Source organism: Ambystoma mexicanum, chromosome 4p, assembly GCF_040938575.1.
Source record: "Ambystoma mexicanum isolate Mex_15411 chromosome 4p, UKY_AmexF1_1, whole genome shotgun sequence".
Lineage (NCBI taxonomy): Eukaryota > Metazoa > Chordata > Amphibia > Caudata > Ambystomatidae > Ambystoma > Ambystoma mexicanum.
This window is the reverse complement of record NC_090927.1, coordinates 908577354-908602379: the sequence shown is the minus strand read 5'-3', so window position 1 is coordinate 908602379 and position 25026 is coordinate 908577354. Positions and strand designations below refer to the sequence as shown.

At 48.0% G+C, this 25026-nt stretch overlaps 1 protein-coding gene across 1 annotated transcript in view; it reads right to left on the bottom strand.

The window, feature by feature from the left end:
* The window catches only part of LOC138452873 (ras-related GTP-binding protein D-like), a 309285-nt gene that overhangs the window by 98662 nt on the left and 185597 nt on the right, over positions 1–25026 (bottom strand). Inside the window, exon 3 of the mRNA XM_069605222.1 lies at positions 666–808. Within this exon, the coding sequence (XP_069461323.1) occupies positions 666–808 (143 nt within the window). The remainder of the gene's footprint in view (positions 1–665; positions 809–25026) is intronic.

The window sequence follows — 25026 nt, the reverse complement described above, 5'->3', positions numbered from 1 at the left end:
TCCAACTGTGCTCTTCCTGTTGTGGACCATCCATCTCCTTCTTACAGTGTGCTGGTTGCACTGCATTTCCAACCCATTACTTCAGTGCTTGATGGGTAAGAAAATAAGTGCCAGTGCCCAAATATTTTCTAGCACACTTGTGACATTGCGGGTGACCAGTTCCCCACCATTGCTGCCCCCACCCACAGCTACACCCCAAAATGTTGACACATTTGTCTCAGGAGGATAGCTCAGGGGCAACGTGCTCACCTTGGAAGCAAGACGCGGAGCAACACAGCTTCGATGCTCTGGCTACCAATGTTTCATAATCAGAGTCTGAGACAATAAGTGCCGGAGCTCAGAAATAAGTGCCAGGACTGAGCCCTGGCAAAAACACCCACAAATTAAGCACTGCATTATTTCCTCCAGTAGTGGAAATGTCCTGGTAGGACGGCTTTTCTAGACTGCCAAGTCCACTGCATGCTTTGGATAGAGTACGGCATTGAATTTTGTCACACTGCCAAAACAATCTTCATTGGGCCCAGAGGATTCTCAGGAACAACATTGTTGAACACATTTTGTCATCTTCTTCCAAATGTATCCCACCTTAATAACACTGAAGCAGCTTATTTTTCAAAATACAAATACTTTGTGTATTAGTACTTCAAAAGATCACCGTCACTCACCCATAAATGCACGAGATGTCAATCACCACATCAATCATGTTGCAGCAGAGCTCATAGGTTTGCATGTCCACCGGAGTGCTGTCGGTCGCAATATAAATTTTGCTGACTACGTCAAATAGGAATGCTTTCTCAATCCCAGAATTCTGCATGATAAACCGTAACATTAAGATTTAAGAAAAAGAGCAGGGTCACAATAATAGCATTTCTTGCAATACATGGTTTCTCTCAAACAATTGCTTTCTCTCAAACAATTGTGAACATGTATCTCAACTCCAACAGTTACAATCACTGTCAAGATCCCTACTCATGCTTACAGATTCGTGTAGATTTTCAATAGAAGCCCTTGATTAAATCCCATCTCTAAAAAAGGTTAGTACATTTTCAGAATATGAGCTAACATTTTAGTGTTACTACGGTTTGCATTTTTATTTTGGAGGTGTGAAATGAGTCTCGTACATCATGCATGACAAGGGTCCATGTGTTAATATCCCCGCAAAAATATCGCCATACAAAAATAGCACCATATTTTTGTGGCAATATTAAGGCATGGAACCTGCGGGGGACACCCTTGCAAACCCTGCATTATTTTTAAAGGAGCTGGGGACACCCCTGCAACCCCTGCTCCTAAAAAAAAAAAAAAATGCCCCCCCCCCAAAATATCGCCTATGGCTGTTCCAGATTACCATATATACGGTGATATTTTTGGTGGGAATAATATGTAGGGATACCGTATAAAACACTTAGGATGTCTGTGTAATGGGACCTGGGCATGCAGAGGAGTACAGCCCAATGGCAATGCTCCTGCTCCTCCCAAACAGAATGCATGGAGGCCCGTGCCTGGCCAGAGCTAGGGATAGCATGGCTCCAGCAAGCGCGGATCAGTAGGGCATTATCCACAACATTTGTTTTAACCTGACTAAGGGCAAAAAACAAAATATGATACTAACATGTCCAACAGTTCAAAAGTGTAAAACAAAGTGTGTATTTCACTTTTTGATGGCATTTCCCTCAGGGAAAACAGTTGCGCTGAAGCCCGCAGCCCAAATTGCTGGGCACATGTTTGTCAAGTTTGCTTTGGGTGTATCAGAAAGAGCAGGCAGCATTTCCTAGCTTGGTTTGGCAGAAATCCATCCAGTAGTTTATTTTTCTTTATCTTCTTTGATGCACTGCAGCAGCTGAGGCTGTTCAGAAATCAGAAGAGTCAGCCCAAAAAGTGGACCTATTATGTAAATGTTATATATTTGTTTTGTTGGAAAGGTGCGTAGGGAGGGGCGGCATGAACTGTTAATGAAGAGTGCGTCTCCTTAAACCTCGTCAAGCCCTTTCAAATCAGAAAAAGCCTACCCCGCTCTCCAAGTTTCATATGAACTGTTAAGCCAATCAGCATGTGGGGGGATAGTTAAGCTGCTCTTTGAAGTTTTGTGGTAGTTACTTCATCTACTGCTCTGATCTACAACAGCTACTTCCCTTTACCTCCTCGCCTCCCCCCTCAGTATGGTGCCCCTTGCAGCGTAACGCACCGATGGCTAACCATTCCACCTCCCCGCTCTCCCAGTTCATCGCAGGCACCGTGGAACATCATCTTCGTCGAGATTGGGTACACAGTTAGTGATAAATATATTGCTCCAGGGGGCTGTGTGACGCACCTGTTGAATGGACCCCCTACCTGGGAAGGCCTAGTACTGCATCTGCCCCGGATCCCAGAGAAGACTCGAGACGCCTTGGTATCAGTCCAGGCTCCGCACGTGCACTGCCTGCTACGCCACGGGGACGCCCTCTTTATTACACGTGGCAGAGTGATGCAGATCTGTTGCATGCTTTCTTAAGCACCACACTCCTCCTTTTTCATAACAGCAAATGCTAATATTGAAAAACAAAAGTTACAACAATTTTAAACTTTAATGCTGAACACTGTCCTGTCCTCCTTCTCTATGCGTCCAGTCCAGCACATAGTCCTTAAGTTGACCAGGCTTTCCAGGAATCACACGTTGAGAGTTTGTTGCTTTATTTATTTGTAATGCGCGCCAGACCCAGGGGTATCGGGGCACAGTGGGTACATGAATACTTTTGGCTTAGAGTTACACATATTACAGGGGGGGGAGACGACAGGCATTGAAGAAAGGGTAACACCAATAATCAGCTATTTGAGAGTTATATACATGCACTCAGAATGATCAATACAACATTACATAAAATACAATATAATATACAATTCAAGTAATCAATTCAACGATACATAATATACAAAGTTGAGGTTTGGCATTAACTGGACTTGGTAGTAGCCATTTACACTATAGGATGAGGGCACTAGGGCCATCGCTAGGTGCATTAGTGGTCGTTTTCCCTGAGCCAGTTAATAATATTGTGTCTAAATTTCAGAGTAACACCGGTCCCCTCCCCAGCTTGGCCTCTCCTCACCTGCATCTCCTTGGTCTAAGGAGTAAAGGGGACGGTTGCTCCCTCAACCTTCATCAGGCTCTTCAGCGCATCCCTTTTTGGTGTGGTCACTGTGCTGTTTCCATCAGACGCAGTCACCATAGATCCCTTGATTGACGCTCACTACGTCCATGGGGTAGGGTTCATATGGGAGCAATATCTTCCCTTGTTGGTGTCTGTTTCTCACTAGCACCTCATCTCCACGCGCCAGTTGATGTGGTCGAAGTTCTCTTTGGATGTTCTCATTCCTGTCACTGCTTTCTTAAGCCACCCCATTATTATTTATCTCAGAGGATTCCCTGTCCCCGGTGTCCGGCAACACCCCTCTGGGACAACTTTTCAATAGTGCTTCTGCAGGTGCAACACTAGTCGAGCACTGGGGAGTCGCTCAATACTCCCTCAAGAACTGTTAGAGGACTCTCTTGAGACACTGTCCCTGTCCATTGGCAAAGCAGAATACTTTGTTAAGGGTCCTCATGAAATGTTCCGCCTAGCCGTTTGCCCTGGGCCATACTGGAGACATTTTTCAGTGGTGGCTCCCATATTCTCACATCAACTGTCCGAAGCTCTCGCCTTGAAATGGCAGCCCATCGTCCAAGCACACCACTTGCGGCAGCCCGTGCGTGGCAAAAACATTTTCCAGTGCCGCAACCACATTGTCAAAGGCTACTGATTCCAGGAACTCTACTTTATGATATCTCGTCCATTGGGCTATACCCACCAAAAAGTGTGTGTCTCTTCCAGCTGAACCAAAATCCATGTGTACCGTTTCCCACGGTTGTACACTTCGGGCCTGGACTCAATGGCTGTCTCTCATTGGGCCGGAGCAGCTGCCTGACGCTACACGCAACTTGCTACAAACTCGTCCACCCTCCTCTCTAGGTTTGGAAACCACACTTTCAGTCTTAGGTGGGCCTTAGTTTTGACCATGCCCTGATGTCCTTGGTGGGCCAGTGCTATCACTTGCAGGATTTTGCTCACTGGGATCACCATCATGGACCCTTTCAGCAGAAGGCCTTAGACAGAGAATGCCAGTTCTTCTCTCACTTTCTACAATAGTGGAAACGGTGACGTGGGCATCATGAGTCCTTTTTATTGAGACCTTTCAAAATTGCCTTCCGGTCTCCCTTCTGCATCACCCATCGTAGAAGACAGAAACACTCGTCCGATGCCTTTGCAAGATCCTCAACGGGAATCTAGTTCGGCGTAGTTGATTCAATGATCGTTTGCACATGATCCTCAACTTCCTCTGACGTATTTTCACCATCAGGGTGCTCTCTCTGTGGGTGCCTTGATGGGTAATCTGCTGCGTTGTTGGCGCCTGGTCTATATACCAGGCACATTCCAAACTCGAGGAGAGCTAACATCCCGCTCAATCTGCAGGTATCTCTGCTATGTTTCTGATAGAGCATGGCTAGTGAATGCTACCAGCCTCACCTCGCCATTGGTGTCAAACTGTGTTAATACTGCTCCGAGACCAAACAGGCTTGCGTCAACATTGATTTCAGAGGGTAGGGACGGGTCGAACAATGCCATAGTGTCGCCCGCCGGGAGGGCCATCTTTACATCATCAAATGAAGTTTGTTCTAGTGGGCCCCACTGCCATATGGTGTCTTTTTGGCCATGTTCCTCAAGGGCTCCGACAGTCTGGCCAGACTCCCGATGACACGCCCGCAGTATGTCACCGTACCCCGGAAGCTGCGTACTTCCGTCACTGTCCCTAGGGGTCTGGCATTTAGTATGACTTAAAAAGAAAATCTTTATTAAGCATTTTCTTTGTCACTTTTTCGCACATCTTTCGCACATATACGTATTTATTATAGCATTGTAAAGAATTTCTTTTTCATTAACGTTTCGGTTAAACACCCACCCCCTCTTCCTCCCACCCTTGGGACAGAACAAGTCTGTGGTATGGTTCTCATTGTCAATTACACATTTCCCTGGCGTAGTTTCATTTCACTTGTAGGCTTTGAGGAATGAGGACCACTCCATTTCTCTGCTTGGGGGGATTTCGTGAAGGGCCTATGTTCTCCATCTCGTATAGTTCTCGTGCTTTCCTGGCCCAGGTTGATTCCGATGGGAGAGTCTGATTTCCAAGTGATGGTGATGCAGACCCTCGCTGCAAAGAGCAGGAAGTGTATCATGTGGTGGGGCTCACTTCCATCAATTGTCTTGCTTCTCCAAGCTGAATAACACCAGCCTGGGATCGCATTCTCGGTTGATTCCTTCCATCTTATGTATCCAAGTCAACACCTCTCTTTCCAGTATGTCTGGGCTTTCGGGCAGGACCACTACTTATGCCAGTAGTCCGCCTGGGTACCACATCTTCACCAGCACTGGGGACTCGCTTGCTCAAACATCTTGGATAGTCTTCTGGGATCGTACTGCCATCTGTGCAGCAGTTTTATTCCATGGAGTTTATACTGGGGTGAGATGGAAGTCTTGGTTGTGGATTTACACATTTGAGACCATAACCGATCAGTCATCATTGGTCCGAGGTCCTTTCCCCATCTGTTTCTCAGGGCGATTAGATGGTTTCCTTTTGTTCTTAGTAGGGTTTTATATAGCTGTGTGATAAGGCCCTTAGTTGTGAGGGAATCACTTAGGATTTTCTCCATTGGGGTGATGTCCCTCTGGATTTTATTCTTCCATTTCGCAGCTGATAATGCTCCTTTCAGTTGCAGGGACCTGAACACTTCCAGGGGGGCCGATTTGAAGTCCTGCTTCCAGGTCTTGAATGGATATACATCCATTGGTCTTGACAAATTGTCCCACTCTTTCTAGGCCCGCTTCATAGCATCTCTGGTAGCGCTGGGGATCCTGGACTTCGTCCCTTATGGGGGCGGGGGGCCCATATGTGGCTCAGGGGAATGGCCAGGTCGTGTGTCCTCATTTCCCCCTTTGTTCCACCACAGCTGCAGGAGGGTACCCATCGAAAAATGATTGATTACAATGCGGGGGAAGCTTTCTTTAAATGCCCAGAGCCATTCTTCTAGAGTCACAGGGCGCATTAGGTGGTTTTCAATGGCCGCCCACTGTTTGTTTGTCCGCTCTCAGGTGGGGAACCAGGGCTCTCAGCTGGGATGCTCGATAGTACGTGTATAGATCGGGGAGTCCTGTTCCACCTTCCTCTTTCGACTGGGTTAGGGCCTTGTATGCTATGCGTTGTTTTTTCCCTTCTCAAAGAAATTTAAGGAGCATGGTTTTCACGTCTGTAAAGTTGGATTTCGGGATGGTAATGGGGAGCATTTGGTACTGATACAAGAGTTTGAGGAGTATTACCATTTTTATGGCATTCAGGCGGCTCAGCCAGGATAGTTAATTTGGGCCATCTCTCCAGATGTTTTGTTATCTCTACTGTCAGTGGTGGGAGGTTTGTGTCGTATAATTCTTCTGGTGTTTTGGCAACATTAATTCCTAGGTATCTCAGGCTCTGATATGTGGTTGGGATTCCCTTTGTGGTAGTATTTCTTGCTCCTTGGGAGCTGGGTGTCATGTATTGGAAGAGTATTGATTTTTGTGAATTAACTTTTAGACCCGCCCATTTCCCAAATTCCTGGATGGTCTGCAGTACTTTGGGTATGGCGGTTTGGGGATCTGCTAGGTAAGGGAGTAGGTCATCTGCAAACATTGCCAGTTTGTATTCCGTGCCTCCAATTACACTTCCCCTGTTGGCGCTCTCTTTCCCGATTCTATTGGCCAGTGGTTCAATAGATAGAGCGTAGAGGAGCGGTGACAGGGGGCACCCTTGTCTAGTCCCTCTGGTCAGGCCAAAATCTTTGGAGAGCTCATCGTTTACTGTTACTTTTCCCTTTGGTGTTCTGTAAAGTGCCTGAAACTCCCTCATAAAACGGTCTCTGAATCCCATGTTCCTAAGCATGACCCTGCTGAAAGCCTTCTCCATGTCCACACTGAGAAGCGCAGCCTTCGCTTCTCGTCCCCTTGAGTGTTGCATTATGTCTTGAGTCTTCCGCATAGTGTCTGCGCCTTGTCTCCCTTTAAGAAAGCCCACCTGATCTGGGTGGACCACGTGGGGCATTATCCCTACCAGTCGTGTGGCTATGACCCTTGCATATATCTTGGCATTGGTATTTAGAGGCGAAATCGGCCTATAGAAATTGCAGACTGTGGAGTCTTTTCCTACCTTGGGTATCACCACTATATGTGCCAAGGAGAATGAAGGGGGCTCTTTGCCATTTTCTTGGATATGCTTGAACAGCCCTGTCAGACGTGGGACGAGAGTTCTGTTAAATTGTTTGTAAAAGCCCATTTCGTAGCCATCTTCCCCGGGGACCCCACAAGGGGGAAGTCTCTTAATTGCCGCTTCTACTTTCTCAGGGGTTATGACCGACTCTAAGAGCTTGTTCTGAACCCTTTAGGTGAGTTAGTCCCGCCCTCTCAATGTATTCATTAATCTCCTTCTCATCTCTAGTACCTCCCGAGGTGTACAGTCTCTCGTAATACTTGGCAAACTCACTCGCTATGTCTTCTGGGGATTGTACCTGATCTCCCTCTTCTGTTCTTATTACATCCACCCACCTCTCTGCTCTCTGGGCTCTTAATCTGATGGCCAACATCTTGCCCGCTTTATCTCCTTTTTCATAGAATTTCTGTTTGAATAGTTGGAGCTTTCTTATTGTGTCGCCCTTTCCCAATGATTTGAGTTCTTCTCTTTTACGTTTGACAGTTTCCAGGTGGTCTGCATTATATGACCCCTGGGCGTGCATTCTTCCCTCTAAGTTTGTGATTTCTCTCGTAAGGTTCTCTTCCTGCAGTCTCTGTTCCCTCTTAAGCTTGGCCCCTTCTCTCATCAAGTGACCCCTCCATACTGTTTTGCCTGCATCCCATAGCGTTGTCATATCTACCTCACCATTATCATTTATTTGAAAGTATTCCTCTTTTGCGGCCTGTAATTCCTGTGAATAGAGTTTATCCCTCCATAGGGAGTCATTACACTGCCATTTGGAATCGCAATGGTTAAGCCCTCCCATTTCCTGCGTTGCCACGACCATATCATGGTCCGACCCCCCTATGGGGCGAATCATACTGTGCCTAATTCTCGATTTAATCTGTTAACCAACAAATAATGGTTTCTGGTAAATGTGTCGTGAACTCCTGATCTGAACGTGAGCCCTCTTTCATCTGGGCTGATTGCTCTCCAGACATCTACCAGGCCCTATTCACTGAGATTAGTATGTAATCTACTCCCTTCCTCCCTGGGAAGATATTTGGTTATCACCCTTGTTACTGGTCTATCTATTCATGGGTCGGCCCATTTATTGAAATCTCCCCCTGTCACCATGGGCCCGTCGCTAGTCTCCTCTATAAGTGCTACGGCTTTCTCGTTAAACACCCCTTGACCTTGGTTGGGCGGGTATACTCCTGCAAAGGTGATTTGTTGGGCTTCCCAATTTCCTTTAACCACCAGAAGCCTACCCTTCATTGAAGTCTTCACTGTTGGATTTTTTAGTCTGATTCGTTTGTTTGGTATCAATCCCACTCCCCCTTTCTTTTGGTCGGCTGATGCCCAGAATGCTTGCCCAAAGTATCTCCCCTTAAGTGGTTTCTCCTCCCCCGATTTGAGTCTGGTCTATTGGACAAAGAGGACGTCCAGGGTGGCCCTTTCGAATTCCCTCGCCAACAGCGAACTCTGTGTGGGGGAATTAAGTCCCTTGACATTAAGTGTGCTAACGTTTAGCGTTGCTAGTTCTGGTCCTGCCCTCAACGTAATTTCCCTCTCTATGCCGGGTCCCATATATTGTGTTTGTTTCCTCTCTCATTGCCTCTACGCCTTGGTTGAACCTTCATTAGTCGTAATGCCCCAGTAGTGTGACCCTTCTGTTTGTGTCCCTTTCTGTTCCCCTTGTGAACTGTAAACATAACTAAACGTAAATGAACCGCGGGCGCTTGCCGCGTCCTAGGACCTTTGGGTCGAGACGCCCTCTTTGAACTGAGGGCCACTGAGGTGTGTACTCATCCCTCGCTGGGGACATACTTTGTTAATCCCATGACTCATGATTAATACTCACTGTGTTTTTAGTTTTTGTTTGCTTGATGTTTAGTGGTGTGTACGTTCTGTACCCGTGGTGTCAACCTGAACTCGTACCTTTTCATGGAGGATTGAGTGTTGAGGTCAGGCTTATCTTGGCATGTTTTCTCTCCACCTTGCTCCTTTTTCGCCTGTGTGGCAGCCCTTCCGCTGCTTGGGGTTTGAGGGAGTGGGCCTTTTGGGGGCCAGAGGGGCCTCTTGCTTCGTTTTGATCTGTTAGTTGTTTCAGGATTTGTTTTGCCTCCTCGGGGGGTGACCACTCTATAGGCTTCACCTTTGCATTCAAAAGTCAAGTCGAAGGGGTATCCCCATCTATACCGGATGGAATGTTCACTGAGCCACTGGGTTAGGGACCGGCATGCCCTTCGTCTTCCCAGGGTGAAGCTTGACAGATCCTGAAATATCCTCATCTTTGAACCGTGGTATTCCATATGCTGTAACTGTTTTGCCTTGGTAAGGATTTCTGACTTATCCTTGTAGCTGCGGAATTCTACAACTATTGAGCGTGGTCCTCCCCATATGCTCTTCCTTCTCTCTGGGCTCTCAATTTGTACATTCTTTCCTCCATCTGCCTCAAAGAGCTGGTTTTTGATGTCTTGGACCTTTCTCTCGACTTTCTCTTCCAATCCCAGTATGCGCATGTTTGATCTTATTTCTCTGTTTTCTACGTCATCCATTTTAAGGGAAAGCTCTTCTTCTCTTAGTTCAATGTCCATCATTCTTGCGTTAAGCTTCCCCTCTACTAAATCCATATTGATCTGGTTGTGCTCCAGATTTTCTACTTTCCTTTCTATGCTTTCTACTTTCCCCCTAATCTCCGAAATGGACGTTGGAATGTCCGACCGTAGTGCCCTGATCTGTGCCATGATCCCTGCAATGTCCTTCTCGTGGCTGTGTTGCACATTATGGGGGTGTATGTCTTGAGTCAGCAGCTCTTGAGGGTGCCCTCTTCGATATTGTTGTAGCCTATCTAGGCTTCTTCTCAGTTGGGGTTCTGTGGCATCTCTTACCCTTTTCAATCGTATAGCCTCGGTGGCTCAAGGACCGGTTTCTGGTATTTCCCGGTTGATTTCCAGGTTTGTCACTTACTTGGAACCTCTGCCACTGTGGCCAGATAGGTCTATGGGTGCCAGGGCAGTACGGACCTACTCTTGGGGGTAAGGGGAGGACCCTTGTGTCCTTTGATTCTGCTGCTGGGGTGTGTTTCTTCTCCTGCTGGCGGGTGGGAGTCCTCACCACCCTGTTGCGAGTCGTCTAGGGGAGGCTTTATTTTTTTTCCCCCTGTGCGCTCCCTCCTAGTCCTGTCAGGGAGGTTCATTTCACTGTTGGGCACATATGTCGTGGTCTCCACTTTATCTTCCCTTTAAGTCAGGGCTGGCCATCTGGATACTCTGCTCTTTGGTTCTTATGCAGGGGATACCAGTGGGGCTAGTTCTTCCCAGTTTAAAGGGGGGGGACTTTCAGACCTTATCCCTTGCTCGCTTTATATCCGCTGGTGGTTGTTTTTAATCTCTCCTCAGTGAATTTTGTTGGTCCCCGGGTCTCCTGTGTTAAGCAGCACTGGCCTTCTCTGGGTGCAACCAGATCTGGTAACCGTTCCTGCGGCTTGCTGGCCAGCGGACTCTCTCTCCCAAGCAGTGTGCTCCCCTCATCTTATCACTGGGGAGCAGCCGGGGTTTCCCTCACCTCTTGTTTCTGCTCCTTGTTCGCCTTGGGCCGCTTGGTGCTTTCTTCAAATGCCCCCCTCTGGGTCTCTCCTCGCTGGATCCCCCACTGGTTCTCCGGTCCTCCTCACCTCGGACTTGGGTTGGGTGTAGAGTGTGGCCAGCCTCTCCGCTCCTCTCCTTCTCTTTTGGTTTACACACCCCTCTCAACGGCTGTGTCAGTGCGGTGGAAGCGGGGGTTTGTGCCCCTGCCGGCTTGGATGGCGTCATGTTTCCTCTGGGGTGAAACGGGGTGGCTGGGGCCTCCACTCTGTCCGTGCCCGTCTCTTCTAACTAGCACCTGTTATGTCAACTGCAAGGCACCTCGAATGTGTCGTGGCCAAACCCGTTCTGCCTCCCGGGGTCTCGGTCCGCGATGCTGCAGTCTGGTACCGTGCTACGCACGGAGATCGAGGCGGGCGTTGTGTCCGAGGGGTCTCGCAGACTTGTGTCGGGTCAGTGCCTCGCTCCAATCAGGGTGTAGAGGCTGGCTTCGTGCCAGGGGGACACTGAGTCCGGCAGTTTCCCTTGTCTCTTTTCCCTTACTTCCTGCCTTTCACGCGACACAGTCTTTGTCGCCCAGTCTTTGGGTCTGCTCCCTTTTCCCCTCAGTCCCTCAGGCCATTACCTTCGCCTGGGGGCCTGACTGCCTTTGTGATCGTTGAGCTGTGTTCGTTAAGCTAGTCTCATGGGCCTCCTCCAAGTCTTTCTTCTGGCACCCTTCACCTGTGGGCCGCCATGTTCCGCCTTGTGGGGCAAGGGGTACCTCACTCACTTTTCAGTTTCTCCACTGCTTAAACACCAGTTTGGCGACTTCAGCAGTTTCACTTAAGCGTCACTACATGAATTCACCTTTTGCATCTTAAATTTCGTCAGGATTATCTCTTTGTTATCTCTTTTATCCCTGCTACGAGAGGAGCCGAGCTTTAGGCAGCCATTGACTTCTGCGCCCCCTAGCGGTCTCCCCATTTTGTATGACTTACTTTTCCCGGGTCAGGGGATAAACCCTGTTCCATGAAGACAAATCCAACGAACTTGATGCTGGACTTGAGAAACTTGCATTCTGATTCTTGTTAATCTGCTTATTATCACATGCTGTGCATATGGTCCAACATCCAGTGGTAACCGCAGAGTATTGCATCTCGTCTTTCGGGGACCGAAAGTGGATGTCGGCATAGGTGTGTTCGTAACACTATCCCTATCGTGATGTGTAGTGTACCCAAAATCCCTCACGCGCCGAGTTTTTTTCCGCCCAGATAACTGGTCGTTCTATAGCGGAGCTCTTACTAGAGACATTGTTTATCTCACCAAATTGTCGGTTATTCCCTGTTAAGTCACTTCAACTACAAGAACATCTTCGACGAAGTCTACGGGGGATTTGTCTACGGCTGTGGATTTCGTCGCCTAAGATCCGGCGGCTGGATTTTCCACATGGTCGGGCCTTCTGGCCGACCTATACAGTAGGGAGAGTGGGGTCGGGGTGGCCATATTGTCGGTATGTCTTTCCTCCTTTCCCCTCTTTTCCCTTTTGGTCTGGTCATCCTTCCCTTTAGTTATGGAAATGACTCCTTTTAGATTCTGCCCTAAGTGTAGGGTTAGATATCCTTGGAAGGATGAACACAGGACGTGTAACGCCTGTCTCCCCCTAGAGCACGACGCAAAGCGGTGTGCGGCCTGCAAACTCATTTGGCCTAAAACCCTTAAGGAGCGCCGTGTAAAGCGCTGGGCCGCATAGAGTATGTCGCGGGTGGAACCCCCTTCCCCCACCGCCACACCCGCTGAGAGTAACTGGGGTACTTCGGATGACCAAACATCCGTTGCGGATGTTATAGACTTTGAAGCGGATGCTTCTAGGTCCGTCACGCCTGTCCCCGACCCTTTAAGGCCTGACTCTGGTCTCGCTACAGGGACAACACCCGGTGACAGGGGCGTACAAGCGCATCACACTAAGCACACAACCCCTATACCGATTTCGACATCTTTGTCGAAAAAGGTGAAAGCGCCAATAGGGCTGCCGAAAACTTTGCCGGTTTCCTCGGATCGTTCTGATCCAAAGCCTTCCCCACATCCGCAGCAGCGTCTTGCGACTGGGCAGTCCAAATCAAATAAGGGCGCTACTCCAAAAACTGCAAACGTTGAAGCGCGACGGTCGCAAAGGCCGCAGTAGGCCCGAAAGCTACGGCTAGGCCTCTACCCGAATAAAAAGACCGCTAGGCCCTCTAGCGTTGCAGAAGGTAGTTTACCTGCCGGTAACATTGGAGCCTTTGTCTCACGCCGATTCGGCGACTATCAAAAGCAGCATCGAAAGAATTGCAGCGGCGGTGGGTCTTACCCCAAGAATCAAAAAATTATTTCTGCCTTCCCCTTCTGACCCTCTATACATCAGAGGGCACGCCATCCCAGATTCATTGGTAGTGACTACCACTCGGAGAAGGGCAGGGTTACCCCTTGCCACGGGGGAATCACCGCCGGACAACGAATCTAAGCGACTGTATGCCCTTGGCAAACGGGTCACATCAGCAGCCGGATACACTACGCGGATTGCTAATAATACTACACGATTGGCAAGCTATGCTGACGCCCAATGGAACTTGCTCCAGGAAGGACTCCAAGAGGTTCCTGAACCCGCAAAAGCAAAACTTCTCTCCATTGTAATGGAGGGAAGACAAGTTAACCAGCATGTGATCAAGAACACTCTCGACACTGCGGAAACTGCAGGCAGGTCTCTGGCCCAAGGGACCCTGCTGAAAAGACACGCTCGGCTGCAGACGTCTGGTTTTAAACCGGAAACTCAAGCCTCCCTCATCAACAAGCCCATTGAGGACTCTAACCTCTTCGGGAAGGCAGTGGATGAGGCTTTGGAAACAGCCAAGAAGGAGCATGAGACTCTGAAGTCTCTGCAACAGATCACACAGAAGCCTTCCACCCAGAGGGGTAATAACTCTCGGCGGTCCTTTCGACGGCAAGCCGGTGCTGGTCAAAACAACTACGGCACAGAAAACTTCAACTCAGAACAGACTTCTGGAAACACTGCATACTACCCAGCAAGGGGTCAGAAACGCGGCAGAGGCCCCAATCCCTGAGGAGCCACAGCCTCTGGTCAGAAATGACCACCAAATCCAGGTCCCCTCCCATGTCACCCCGCTCGGGGGGCGATTAACATCTTTCCTCATGGCATGGGAGATAATAACTTCAGACCAGTGGGTCATAAAGATGGTCGCCCACGGTTACTGCGTGGAATTCGCCCGACCTCCACAATTCAGACCGCCGCGCTCACGGAGCCTTTCACCGGACCATCTGGAGATCCTGAATCAAGATGTGGAAGCGCTGCTGGGAAAGGACGCCATAGAAGCCGTCCCTATTCTTCAGGTAAACGAGGGTATTTATTCAGTGTACTTCCTTGTACTCAAAAAGGATCTCACCATGCGCCCTGTTCTAGATCTGCGCCCAGCGAACAAGTTTATAAAACCCCAGAAGTTTTGCATGGTAACACTGCAGGAGGTGATTCCATTGCTGAAACAAGGGGATTACATGGCAACATTGGACATGAAAGATGCATACCTTCATATTTCAATGCTGCCAACGCACAGAAAATACCTGAGGTTCATGATCCAGGACAGGCTTTACCAGTTCAAGGTACTCCCCTTCGGCATTGCTTCAACACCAAGGGTTTTTACCAAAGTCCTGGCAGTGGCGGCGGCACACCTGCGCAGACTATCAGTCCCAGTTTACCCTTACCTCGATGACTGGCTCATTACGGGGGACTTGTTCGACATTTGTTTTTCGAACACCCAAAAAACAGTAGATCCCTGTTCAGTCTGGGTTTCTGAATCAACAAAAAGAAATCCAGTTTAGTCCCCAGTCAAATAAAACAATTTCTGGGAGCTCTAATTCGGACGAAGGACGGTCTCGTCTTCCCCTCCAACGAGAGGGTTCAGAACATGCTTTTTCAGATCCCTAAATATGTAGCCAGTCGGGAGGTGACGGTGCGCAAAGCCATGCGCTTGCTAGGAATGATGGTGTCATGCATATACTTGGTTCCCCACGCGCGTCTGCGCATGCGTCCCATGGAAAAGTGGCTCAAAAGCCAGTGGTGTCAGACCAGCGGACAATGGGAAGATCTGGTAGTTGTCTTGCCAGGCCTCGTTCTCTCTCTGCAGTGATGGTCAAGAGAAAACCTCTTGAAGAGGAAGACCTTCACCACCCCTGCAGTGGAAGCCACTCTCACGACAGACACATCTCTCACAGGGTGGGGAGCTCACCTGCTTCAGCAGACAGCGCACGGAGTGTGGTCCCCTCAAGTAGCTTCCAACCATAGAAACTTACTGGAGCTATTAGCGGTGTTCAAAGCACTGAAGGCCTTTCAGATGCAACTGCAAGGGAGGACGATGCTGATCCTAACGGACAGCACTACAGCAATGTATTACCTGAACAAACAGGGGGGCACTCACTCTCCAGGGCCATCCAAGCTGTCCCAAAACATTTGGATATGGGCTCTCAAACAACATGTTCCAGGGGAACTCAATCTTCTGGCAGACGTACTCAGTAGAGATTTTCCTCTGCCAGAAGAATACGAATGGCGGCTACACGAAGACATTGTGTCCAACGTCTTCGCAGAATGGGGCTTCCCAGAGATTGACTTGTTCGCAACTCAGGAGAACGCCCAATGCCAAGACTATGCCTCCAGGTACCCACAGAACCGATCCAAGGGGAACGGTCTCTGGATAACATGGTCGGGGAAATTTGTCTACGCCTTTCCCCCCCGACCCCCCTTCTCAACAAGATAGTGCACAAGATGCACCAGGAACTAGTTAACATGATACTGGTGGCCCCCATGTGGGCCTGCCAACCCTGGTTCGCTCACCTGATGGAAATGCCCCTCTCCCCACCAGTAAAACTACCCTGCCCGTACAACATGTTGCCTCAGGACAGGGGGGAGACCCTACACCCATGCCCACAAACCCTGAATTTAGCAGCTTGGCTCCTGAGATCATAGAGTTTGGACACCTGCAACTCCCTCAGAGGTGCATGGACATACTCAGGGAAGCAAGAAAACCGAATACACGTTATTGCTATGCCAGCAAATGGAAACCTTAAGTCATCTGGTGCAATTCCAAGGGCGTCAATCCCATCGATTGCTCACCCACACACATTGTGCTGTATCTAACCCATCTGTTGGACACTGGGTTAGTCTTCAATTCCCTAAAGGTTCATCTGGCTGCTTTGTCAGACTACACCACTTCACACAAAAGGTGTTGTGGTGGAAAATACTGGTGATTAAAGCCTTTATGGAAGGGGTTAAGAGGATTTATTCTCCCATTTCTCACTCAGCCCCTGTATGGGATCTGAATGTGGTTTTGACCAGGCTCATGGGAGCTCCCTTTGAGCCCATGCATAAAGCAAGTCTGAAAGACCTGACTTATAAAACAGCCTTCCTAGTGGCTATCACTTCTATCAGAAGGGTTAGCGAACTACAGGCTATTTCTGCTCTAGACCCCTTTGTTACAGTCCACAAAGATAAGGTAGTTCTGCGCACACATCCCAGATTTGCGGTTAAATTCATCTCAAAGTTCCATATGAACCAATCAATTGAACTACCCACTTTCTTTCAGAACCCTACTAACATGGCCGAAAGAAGCCTACACACACCGGATGTGCTGAGTGCAGTCATGTTCTACCTGGAAAGAACTAAACCACTGAGGAAGACTAAACAGTTCTTCGTTTCAGTGGAAGCTGGTAGAGAAGGGTATCCCGTCTCTAAATCATCTATCTCAAGGTGGATTGTCAAATGCATCACACTATGTTACACTCTTGTTAAGAGAGAACTACCCTTCAAGCCTGCAGCACATTCTACTCGAGGCACTAGGGCATCCATAGCATTCATTGCAAATGTTAACCTCAAGTCCATTTGCAAAGCGGCAACCTGGAGTTCTGTACACACCTTTACAAAACTCTATTTCCTAGACACTCATTCTAGTTCTGATTCTCAGGTGGGACAAGTAGTACTAAGACATCTTTTCTCTACTGTTCCTTCTCACAACCCACCTCCAACTCCGGGTACTGCTCGCTAGTCTATGCACAGCATGTGAATCTAAGCTAATTAACAAGCATCAGAAGACATGCATTACTCACCGCAATAGCATTTCTGATGATTGTATCTGCTTAGATTCACATGCGCCCCCTTCCTACCTCCCCGCTTGGGGTGGAAGGAAAATAGACGTCTTACTACTTTCTCTCTTTATGTACTCACTCACTATAGCCTTGGGCTCTCTCATGGCAGAAAAAATACAATAGGAGGGACCTCTCGCGTGAGGGATTTTGGGTACACTACACGTCACGATAGGGATAGTGTTACGGACACGCATATGCCGACGTCCCCTTTCGGTCCCTGAAAGAAAAGATGCAATACTCTGCGGTTACCACTGGATGTCGGACCATATGCACAGTATGGGCATCTAAGCAGATACAATCATCAGAAATGCTATTACGGTGAGTAATGCAGGTCTTACTCCTTGTGCAGGCCCAATGACTCGATCCATTCCAGTGTCTTGACCAGCCTCAACATGTGTTCAGCCTCTGACTCTGCAAACACCAGAATGTCATCACTTATGTTGAGGACTGTTAAATGACTCCAATCAAGCAATCCCACTAAGTCAGTGCCTCGCCTGGGACGCCCAAGGGAAGCCCTTATTTATATATTTCTATGACAAGTTATACTCTGGATGATAAACCCTTGTATAACACCCCTATCTATGAATCCCCCTGATCTCACTGAGCCAAGAAGTAGGTTTTAAATTAATAATTGATAGCATGCTTATGAATATAATGTTGATCAACAATAGATAATCTGACACTAGCACACTTCTTTACAATCAATGAGGAGTTAGTATAGGAAGGATAAGGTAGCAGAAAATACTTTTATGGATTCAAGGAAAAGCAATGACGGAAAATGCAGCACAGAAATAAACTTGATATGATTTCAACAAAAGATAATATGATCACTTTTTCTTTGACAATTCCCTCCCCCCCCTATGCAAGATAAGGAGATGGAAGGACAGCACACAATTCTCAGGAATACAAAATGAAATACACATTTCCAGTTCCCCCCAGCGAGCTTAGAGGAAAACAGGTATGATTTTAAAGCAGGCAAGATCCTTTTAAATGTGGTGGCAATTAAGAGAAAAATATGCTGAAAGTGATTTTAATTCCCTCTAGAGTGTCAGAGTGAGTGAGAGATACTTTAAATCAGTTCAGGTCAGCCCTACCAATGATTCAGGGATGGTTATCAGGTTGAAAACGGGATTCAGTAATGGAAGCAAAAGACAAATATTTTTACACGTGGTTGAAATGAAGCAAACTGTCAATTTACGGCAATTTTTTCCCGAGTGCGTTGATCGCGGTTACGGAGGAACTATAAGGTTGTAGGCTTGTTGGAAAGCATAGAATCTTAGCTTTAAGATGAAAGTTAAACCACGTTCCTAGCACCTATGATTCCAAAGATACAGACGATTTTATGAAGGTAGTTTTTCACAAATTAAATAATGATTCAAAATGGCAAAATTACACTTTTACAGGTTTAAAATCGGAGAAGGGACACACGATTCTATGATGCAGTTCTGGACAGGTTAAAATAGTTTGAATTAGATTACTTTAAACTAAGGTTGGTTTTGCACAGTTCTGGCTGAGTACTCACACTATGAATTTGAAATAGGCCGTCAGGGTCTGGTCAAGTTTGCCCTCTCTGGTACTGGTTCTGCTCACAGCGATCTGGTCTGGGTCTCTCTGGATACAGCACTGCTTTCTGGGTCTGCTACCGGTTCTGGCAAAAGTTCTTGGCAAAGAATCCAATAGCTCGCCCGGCTGTAGAATAGTTTGGTTGGATTGCTGGATTCTGAAGGCCTGCTGAGAAGAGTTCTCAGCTTGTGGTCAGGCCTTTGCTTTAAGTTCTGTAGTCTATCTGGAGTCTAAGTTCTGGATGTTCCTTCTAGATGTTGTGTGGTCCGGCAAAACGCTGCGCAAGAAAATGAAAAGTGAATGTTGCCTGTCCAAGCAGTCTCTTTTTATGTGTTTTGAAAGTGGGTGGGTCGGCTCATTCTGCATGCCCAACCCTCTCATGATTTGATAGGTCAAGGATTCTCTGTGACCTGATTTGTGAAGGGATAGTGTGTCAGAGTGAGTCAGAGTCTTACAGTCTATTGAAGAAACGCCCCTTTACTTTTACTTAGAAAATTAATTTTTCATAACTAACAGGTTTCCCAGATAGACACGTCGTTGAAATTACATACACATTTCACAGATTAATTTAAGATACACTCTCGCCCAACTCTGAACCCCTTCAGAGCCTGGGTTCACAAAAGGCAACATTTAGTTTCGCCATATTGGTTTTTCCTCAAAATTTACACAGACCTGCACCCCTTCCCTGAACATATTACTGGAAATTACTGTGTCTCTATCCTAAACACAGTGTCTGCAATATTAATAAATAGCGGGGTTCGGTCCCAGAACACCGTACAAAGTGGAATTTGGGCTCAAATTGTGAGGTCATTTTTCATTTTCAGGATCCCCAAATTGCACATTTCTGTGAGCTTTATACAAGATTTTAGAAGCATTTAACTTAAACATTTATTTGCTGCAATATGAATCCACAGTCCTGTCTGGCCCGCCCCTAGGAACTGGGGGAGTCAGGGATCACATGTCTCTCCTTTCAGGCAGAGCTCTGTTTACAGTCCACACCCAAAATCAGCACACTCCATTCAATTGAAAGGGTCTATTGTGTTGGGTCCAGCAGGCTGCAGGGAAGTCCCCTCCCTCTCAATCAACAGGGCCATGTGATATCCTGCCTCCTGGTGTGGGTCTCTGGGGTGTTAAGATTTCTCAGGAAAGGTCAGTCTTTTGAACTTTTAATTACATACGACCCCCCTTCTGTTCACTGCCCAGTTCTTCAAGACAGCTCTCCTGTCAGGATTTATAGAGCACCAGCGCCGGTCAGTGTCCAATGCCGGTACTGCACCTATTTTTGACAGCGGTCTTGAATTAATACATTTCAAAAGGAAAGGATTTTACTTGATGGTATATGATCCTTGCTTGACATGGCATTGATGTGGATCTGTAGTAGAGTAAAGTAAAACACTCAACCATAGTTGGATTTTTGTTTGGTGGTTTCAGGCCCATGATCTTAGCAATTTTTGACATTAATAAAAACGGGTTTTGAACAGAACCATCTTTCTTTGCATTGGTGGGTGGCAGGTCAGGGGACCATTTTGGTGTGCGCAAAACTGCACGTTTCTCCTGGATTCTGGCGCAAATGTGGGCTTTTCCGCCATCTTGGATTTCCTGAGCCCACAGCACCAAATGTTGCAGCATAATAGTCCAAACGTGGGTCAGGACACCCAACAGGACCCCTTCCAAGTCAGCCAGGGTGCCTTGTATTATGCTTTGGAATATTTCAGCAGCCAACAACACCGCGAAACGGAGACGCCTATAACCGTATAGCCCTTTGTGAGTTGTAAATTTAGTTATGTATCTGAATTCGGCGTGAAGTACGACCTGATGGTATCCAGCTTTTAGGTCAAGTTTCGAGAAATATCTGGCTCTTGTAATTCTGCAAACATGTCATCAATAGTAGGAGTCGGGTGTCTCTCCCTTTTTATAGTCTTGTCCTCCGGCAACCTCATGTCCACACAGATTCTCACTGAATCAGGTTGCTCATCTTAGGCTTTCTTGCCACCACCATGGGTGACACCCAGGGTGTTGCTCCTTCCACCTTCTCAATAATGTTGAGTCATATCAGGTTCTCCAGCTCCTTGGCACCAAGATCTCACAGGTGCAAAGGGATTTGTCTGTGTTTCAGGGCGACCAGGTGCATGGAGTCATCATTGTGCAGTCTGATGGGGCCGCCTACCAGCTGTCCAATGCCAACAAAAACATCAGCGAACCTTTCCAGCACCGCTTGGACATCCTCGACCTACACATTGTATGCAAAACTCACTAGCTTCAGTGTCTCTGCTGCTGCACAATTTAGCAGGGTGTTGCCACTTATGTTCGTGACTAACAATCTAGCCCTGATCGAGTTGGAACCATGCTCCACCTGGCAGACAAAGGCACCCAGCAGTGGGATAGGTCTGTCTCCTCCAAATGTGAAAATGCGTGCTCTCGGGTGGTTCAAAACAATGGGGTATGGGGGGAGGGGAAATCAGCCATCGCTTCATAGTGTCTTTTCAGCATAACATTCACCGGTGTCCACAAATACAGGAATCTCCATTGACTCGTACTATATATTTGGGTTGTCTTGCTTTTGCCCCCATTTCACTCACGTTGGATATAAAGAAAATATTCTCTTCATCCTCCGCTTCTGCATCCTGCCCAGTCATATCCTCTTCTTGATTAGTCAAGGCTATACTCGAGACGTCTGAACGACCCCACCATGACAGGCCCTCTTTAAATAATGACTGTAGGATGCGTGACACAACTGTGTGTAGTGATCAGGGTTACCACATCTTCCACACGCCTTCCTCTTTGCAGGACACTGATGGGTGTGGGAGGTTGTATCCACACTGTGGGCATGATTCTGGTGATTTTACTCCTTTCTCTCTCTGTGTTTTTGTTCCTCCGGGCCCCTCTCGCCCATTGGTTGCGTCCCACGGCACAAATGTCATACATTTTCAGTGTATGTATGGTCGCATTCATCCTGGAGGCCGAGTGTCTGCCAGCTCATATGACCTGCCCAGTTCGAGAATTCTTACCAACGTCAGGCCAGGTTCTCTTAACACTTGATGCTGCAGTTTTCCCGATGTACAGCCTTGCATCAGTTGGTTACGTATCATCCCCTCTTCATTGTCCCAGGCACAGTTGGACGAGAGGAGTCGCAGTCGGCCATGAAATGTATCTAGAGATTCATCGTCCTGTTTAGCGTTGAAAATGATGAATCTTTCGTAGACCAAATTGACAAGGGCATAGTGTTTCTCAGTGCATTTTTGACAGCCGCGTAGGAGTTGCGGACTCGCAGCAACATTTTGAAAATCTGGCGGACCGCGTTACCAGCTGCGCAGACGAGGATTGACACTTTGGCCTCATAATTTGTTTCCCCTGTGGCCCTAAATTACATCTCAAGGCGATCAATCCATAAGTTCCATCTCGGCCCCAGACCAGAAGGCTCCCCAGAGACATAAAATGCGGGCATTGTGGCAAGTGAACCCTGCTGTCGGGGCAATTGTGCACCTGCTTGTGCAGCACCAGCGACCACAGCCACATTTCCTTGATCCTCATTCAAATTGTGAGTTCAAATAGCTCAACTATGTGTGTTTACTGGGCGCACAGGCACCCCCTGCTCACAGGGGCCTGTAAGAAATCTGAGGGTATTCTCCCAAATAAACCTCGAGAATCCCTTATTTAGGTGGAATGGGGAGGGCATGCGCTCTTTGATCCCAACCCTGTGGGTGGACGAGTGAGGGAGGATCACCTGGGTAGGGGAGCCTGGGGTTATTCTCAGGGGAATGCCCCAGGTGAGACGCAGTACTATGCCAAGGAAGGAGGCGAGGCAAACGAAATATCTGAGGCTGTCATAGGCTACAATACATCTGCCTCACCTCCTCCTATTAGAACTCTCCTATTTCGATCCAACCATCAGTGTTTCCTGCACTCCCAACAGGATCAAGTAAAATACTACAGTTCACACAATCCCCCTGGTTTATTTCACAATCCCAACTATTTCCATTTACCACACAAACCCTACCAATCCTCTCCCTCTGTCATGTGCGGAACTCCCAGTCGAAAGCAACCAACAATTACAATTCCCACCATCTCCTGATGTGCTATCCTGGCCATTCGTGCCCATTTCACAAACCGTACCCTTTTCGTCCTTCTCAATCTACCAACTGACCCTTTCTTATAATACCACCTCTTCCCCATCATGTCCCGTAGGATGCCCTGCCACTTCAACCGTTTTCCAAACATGAACACCCTCACACCCCACAATACACAACAGACTAATGTTAGACCTGTGTACCTGACATGTCCTAACCCGGGGATCAGGCAAAGTCAGCTAATTGACTCAAATCACACACACCTGACAGCCTTTCCTTTTCCCCACAAGGATAAAAGGTGGAGCAAAAGAGCACAGTATGAGCAAGGCGAGTACAGCAGACAGCACAATGAGATGGCTACCATGCTGCAGTTCAAAAGAAGGAGAAAGGCAGCAGGAAGCGAAAGGGTGGCGAGGAGAGAAGTGACCTTGCCCTTTTCGTCCCAGGCCCGCGGAGCCTTCATGGAAGAGAGCCTAAAACCGCATACAATAGCACTTTTCTTTATATCGCAGTGTTGTGGATAATCTCCCATGATTGCAAAACCCTCAGGTCAGATGGACCTGGTTGTGGAGGAGACATCATTTTGCAGTATTATGACACATGATTTTCAGAGTGGTGCCAGTGTCAATGAGGAATTTGGTATGGTGGTCTCCTACCAGCAGGTTGAGGTCGCCTTCAGGCGGGGTCGTCACGCCGTTCATTGTCTAAGCGTAGTCACGCTGAGTTGTTTCTCTGGGAGGTGAGAGCAAAGGGGACCTTCCTATCACTAGTCTCCAGTGTCGCTGTCATGATCTCTGCTTCCAAGAGGTCAGGACTTGCCCAACTCCCTTGGAAGCAGACCCATAACCCAGGTTCCGAGTGCCAGCCGGTCCCAATTGGGACCTTTTGGACTCTGTCCTGGCGCCGGTGGCGCCAGGCTCATAAATGTGCCCAGTCCCAGCGCTGGAAGCGCCGGGCTCATAATGCTTGGGTGGACTTACCTGCGGCAGACCATGCTGCTTACTTACCTGCCAGTTGAGCCTCTGATCCTCTTCTGTTCGGGACTACTTTTCCTGTTGGGTGGGGCAGGAGCCACTCCCTAGGTTCAGAACCCTGGAACTCTTCTGGAAAGCAGGGACTCTTTTCTTTCCTAGGCGTGGCTGTGGAAAGAGACACCTAAGCACTACAGGAGGCTATTTAAACCACACCCGATGGATGAATCTTGCTTTGTGTTATTCTGCATCCTCTGCAGCAGAACGCTCATCGTGTCTTCTGCATCTGATCCTGGGCCTAAGGAAAAAGGCTTACCATCCTGAATCCAGTCTTCAGCAACACCTATAAAGACAAGAAAGAACAGGTTAGCATTACGGTCTTCAGTGACAGCGCTCCTTTTACCTGATCCATCGGCTGTCATCAACGCCTCGCACTGCATTCCGGCATCTGAAGACAAAAGCTTACCAATTCTGCGCACGCTCCGGAGGTCTTCGGCGCTGCATCCCGCATCTGAAAGATAAAACAAGGTGCGTTTAAAGACTTTGGGGAACTTAAATACTCACGAGCCATTACTCCTTTCGCATCTAACCCAGTGGGTATTCCGGCACCCTGCAGCCACTCCGAACTTATACCTGCAAAGGAAAAAGACAGTTAGAGCGCGCCGTGAAGCAGGCAGTATGCGCTTACTTATGTGCTTCAAGGCGCTTCTATTCATCACACGGGCTCCATCTTCGCCATCGCCGAAACCCTGCAAAACAAGATACAACATTACTAAAGACTTTTAAAGACATTTGAATTGCTCGAAACTTACAGTGCGTGAAGAAAACGACGGACAGCAGTCCTCTGAAGTCAAGAGGCCTGCTTCCCTTATCCAGTGAGGAAACTGGTTTCAGCACCCTGCTCCGAAGCAGATGGAGAGCACGGCGTTCACTTACTTAAGGTGAGCGCGTTAACCTTTGGGGTCCTACAGGAGAAGAGAAAGGGAAGAAGAGAGAGACATTCAATAACCCAGTTCATTAATCCCATATTTTCTATCTGCAGACACCTTACCCTTCAAGTCAGACATACAATGCACAAGGGTCCAGCCCAAAGAGCCAGCCGTGTGTTACACATCACCTTAGAAGATACGGTATACGCCCAGTCAAGACCGGCGCCTCTACGGGAATCAGGTGAGCGTTACAGAACACAAAGCCTACCACAAAACTCCCGTCCAGGCGCTATGGAAACCTCGGATACCGACCAGCTAGCCCAGTTGCTTGGGGAACTAAGGGCAGAAGTGCATGCAGCCCGTCAGGAAACCAACGCTCTAAAAAGGGAACTGATTATTTCCAAGGAGCGAACAGATGATCTCGCTAGGCAATTGCTACAGTCACAAGCTGGACAGACCCCGTTACCCGCAT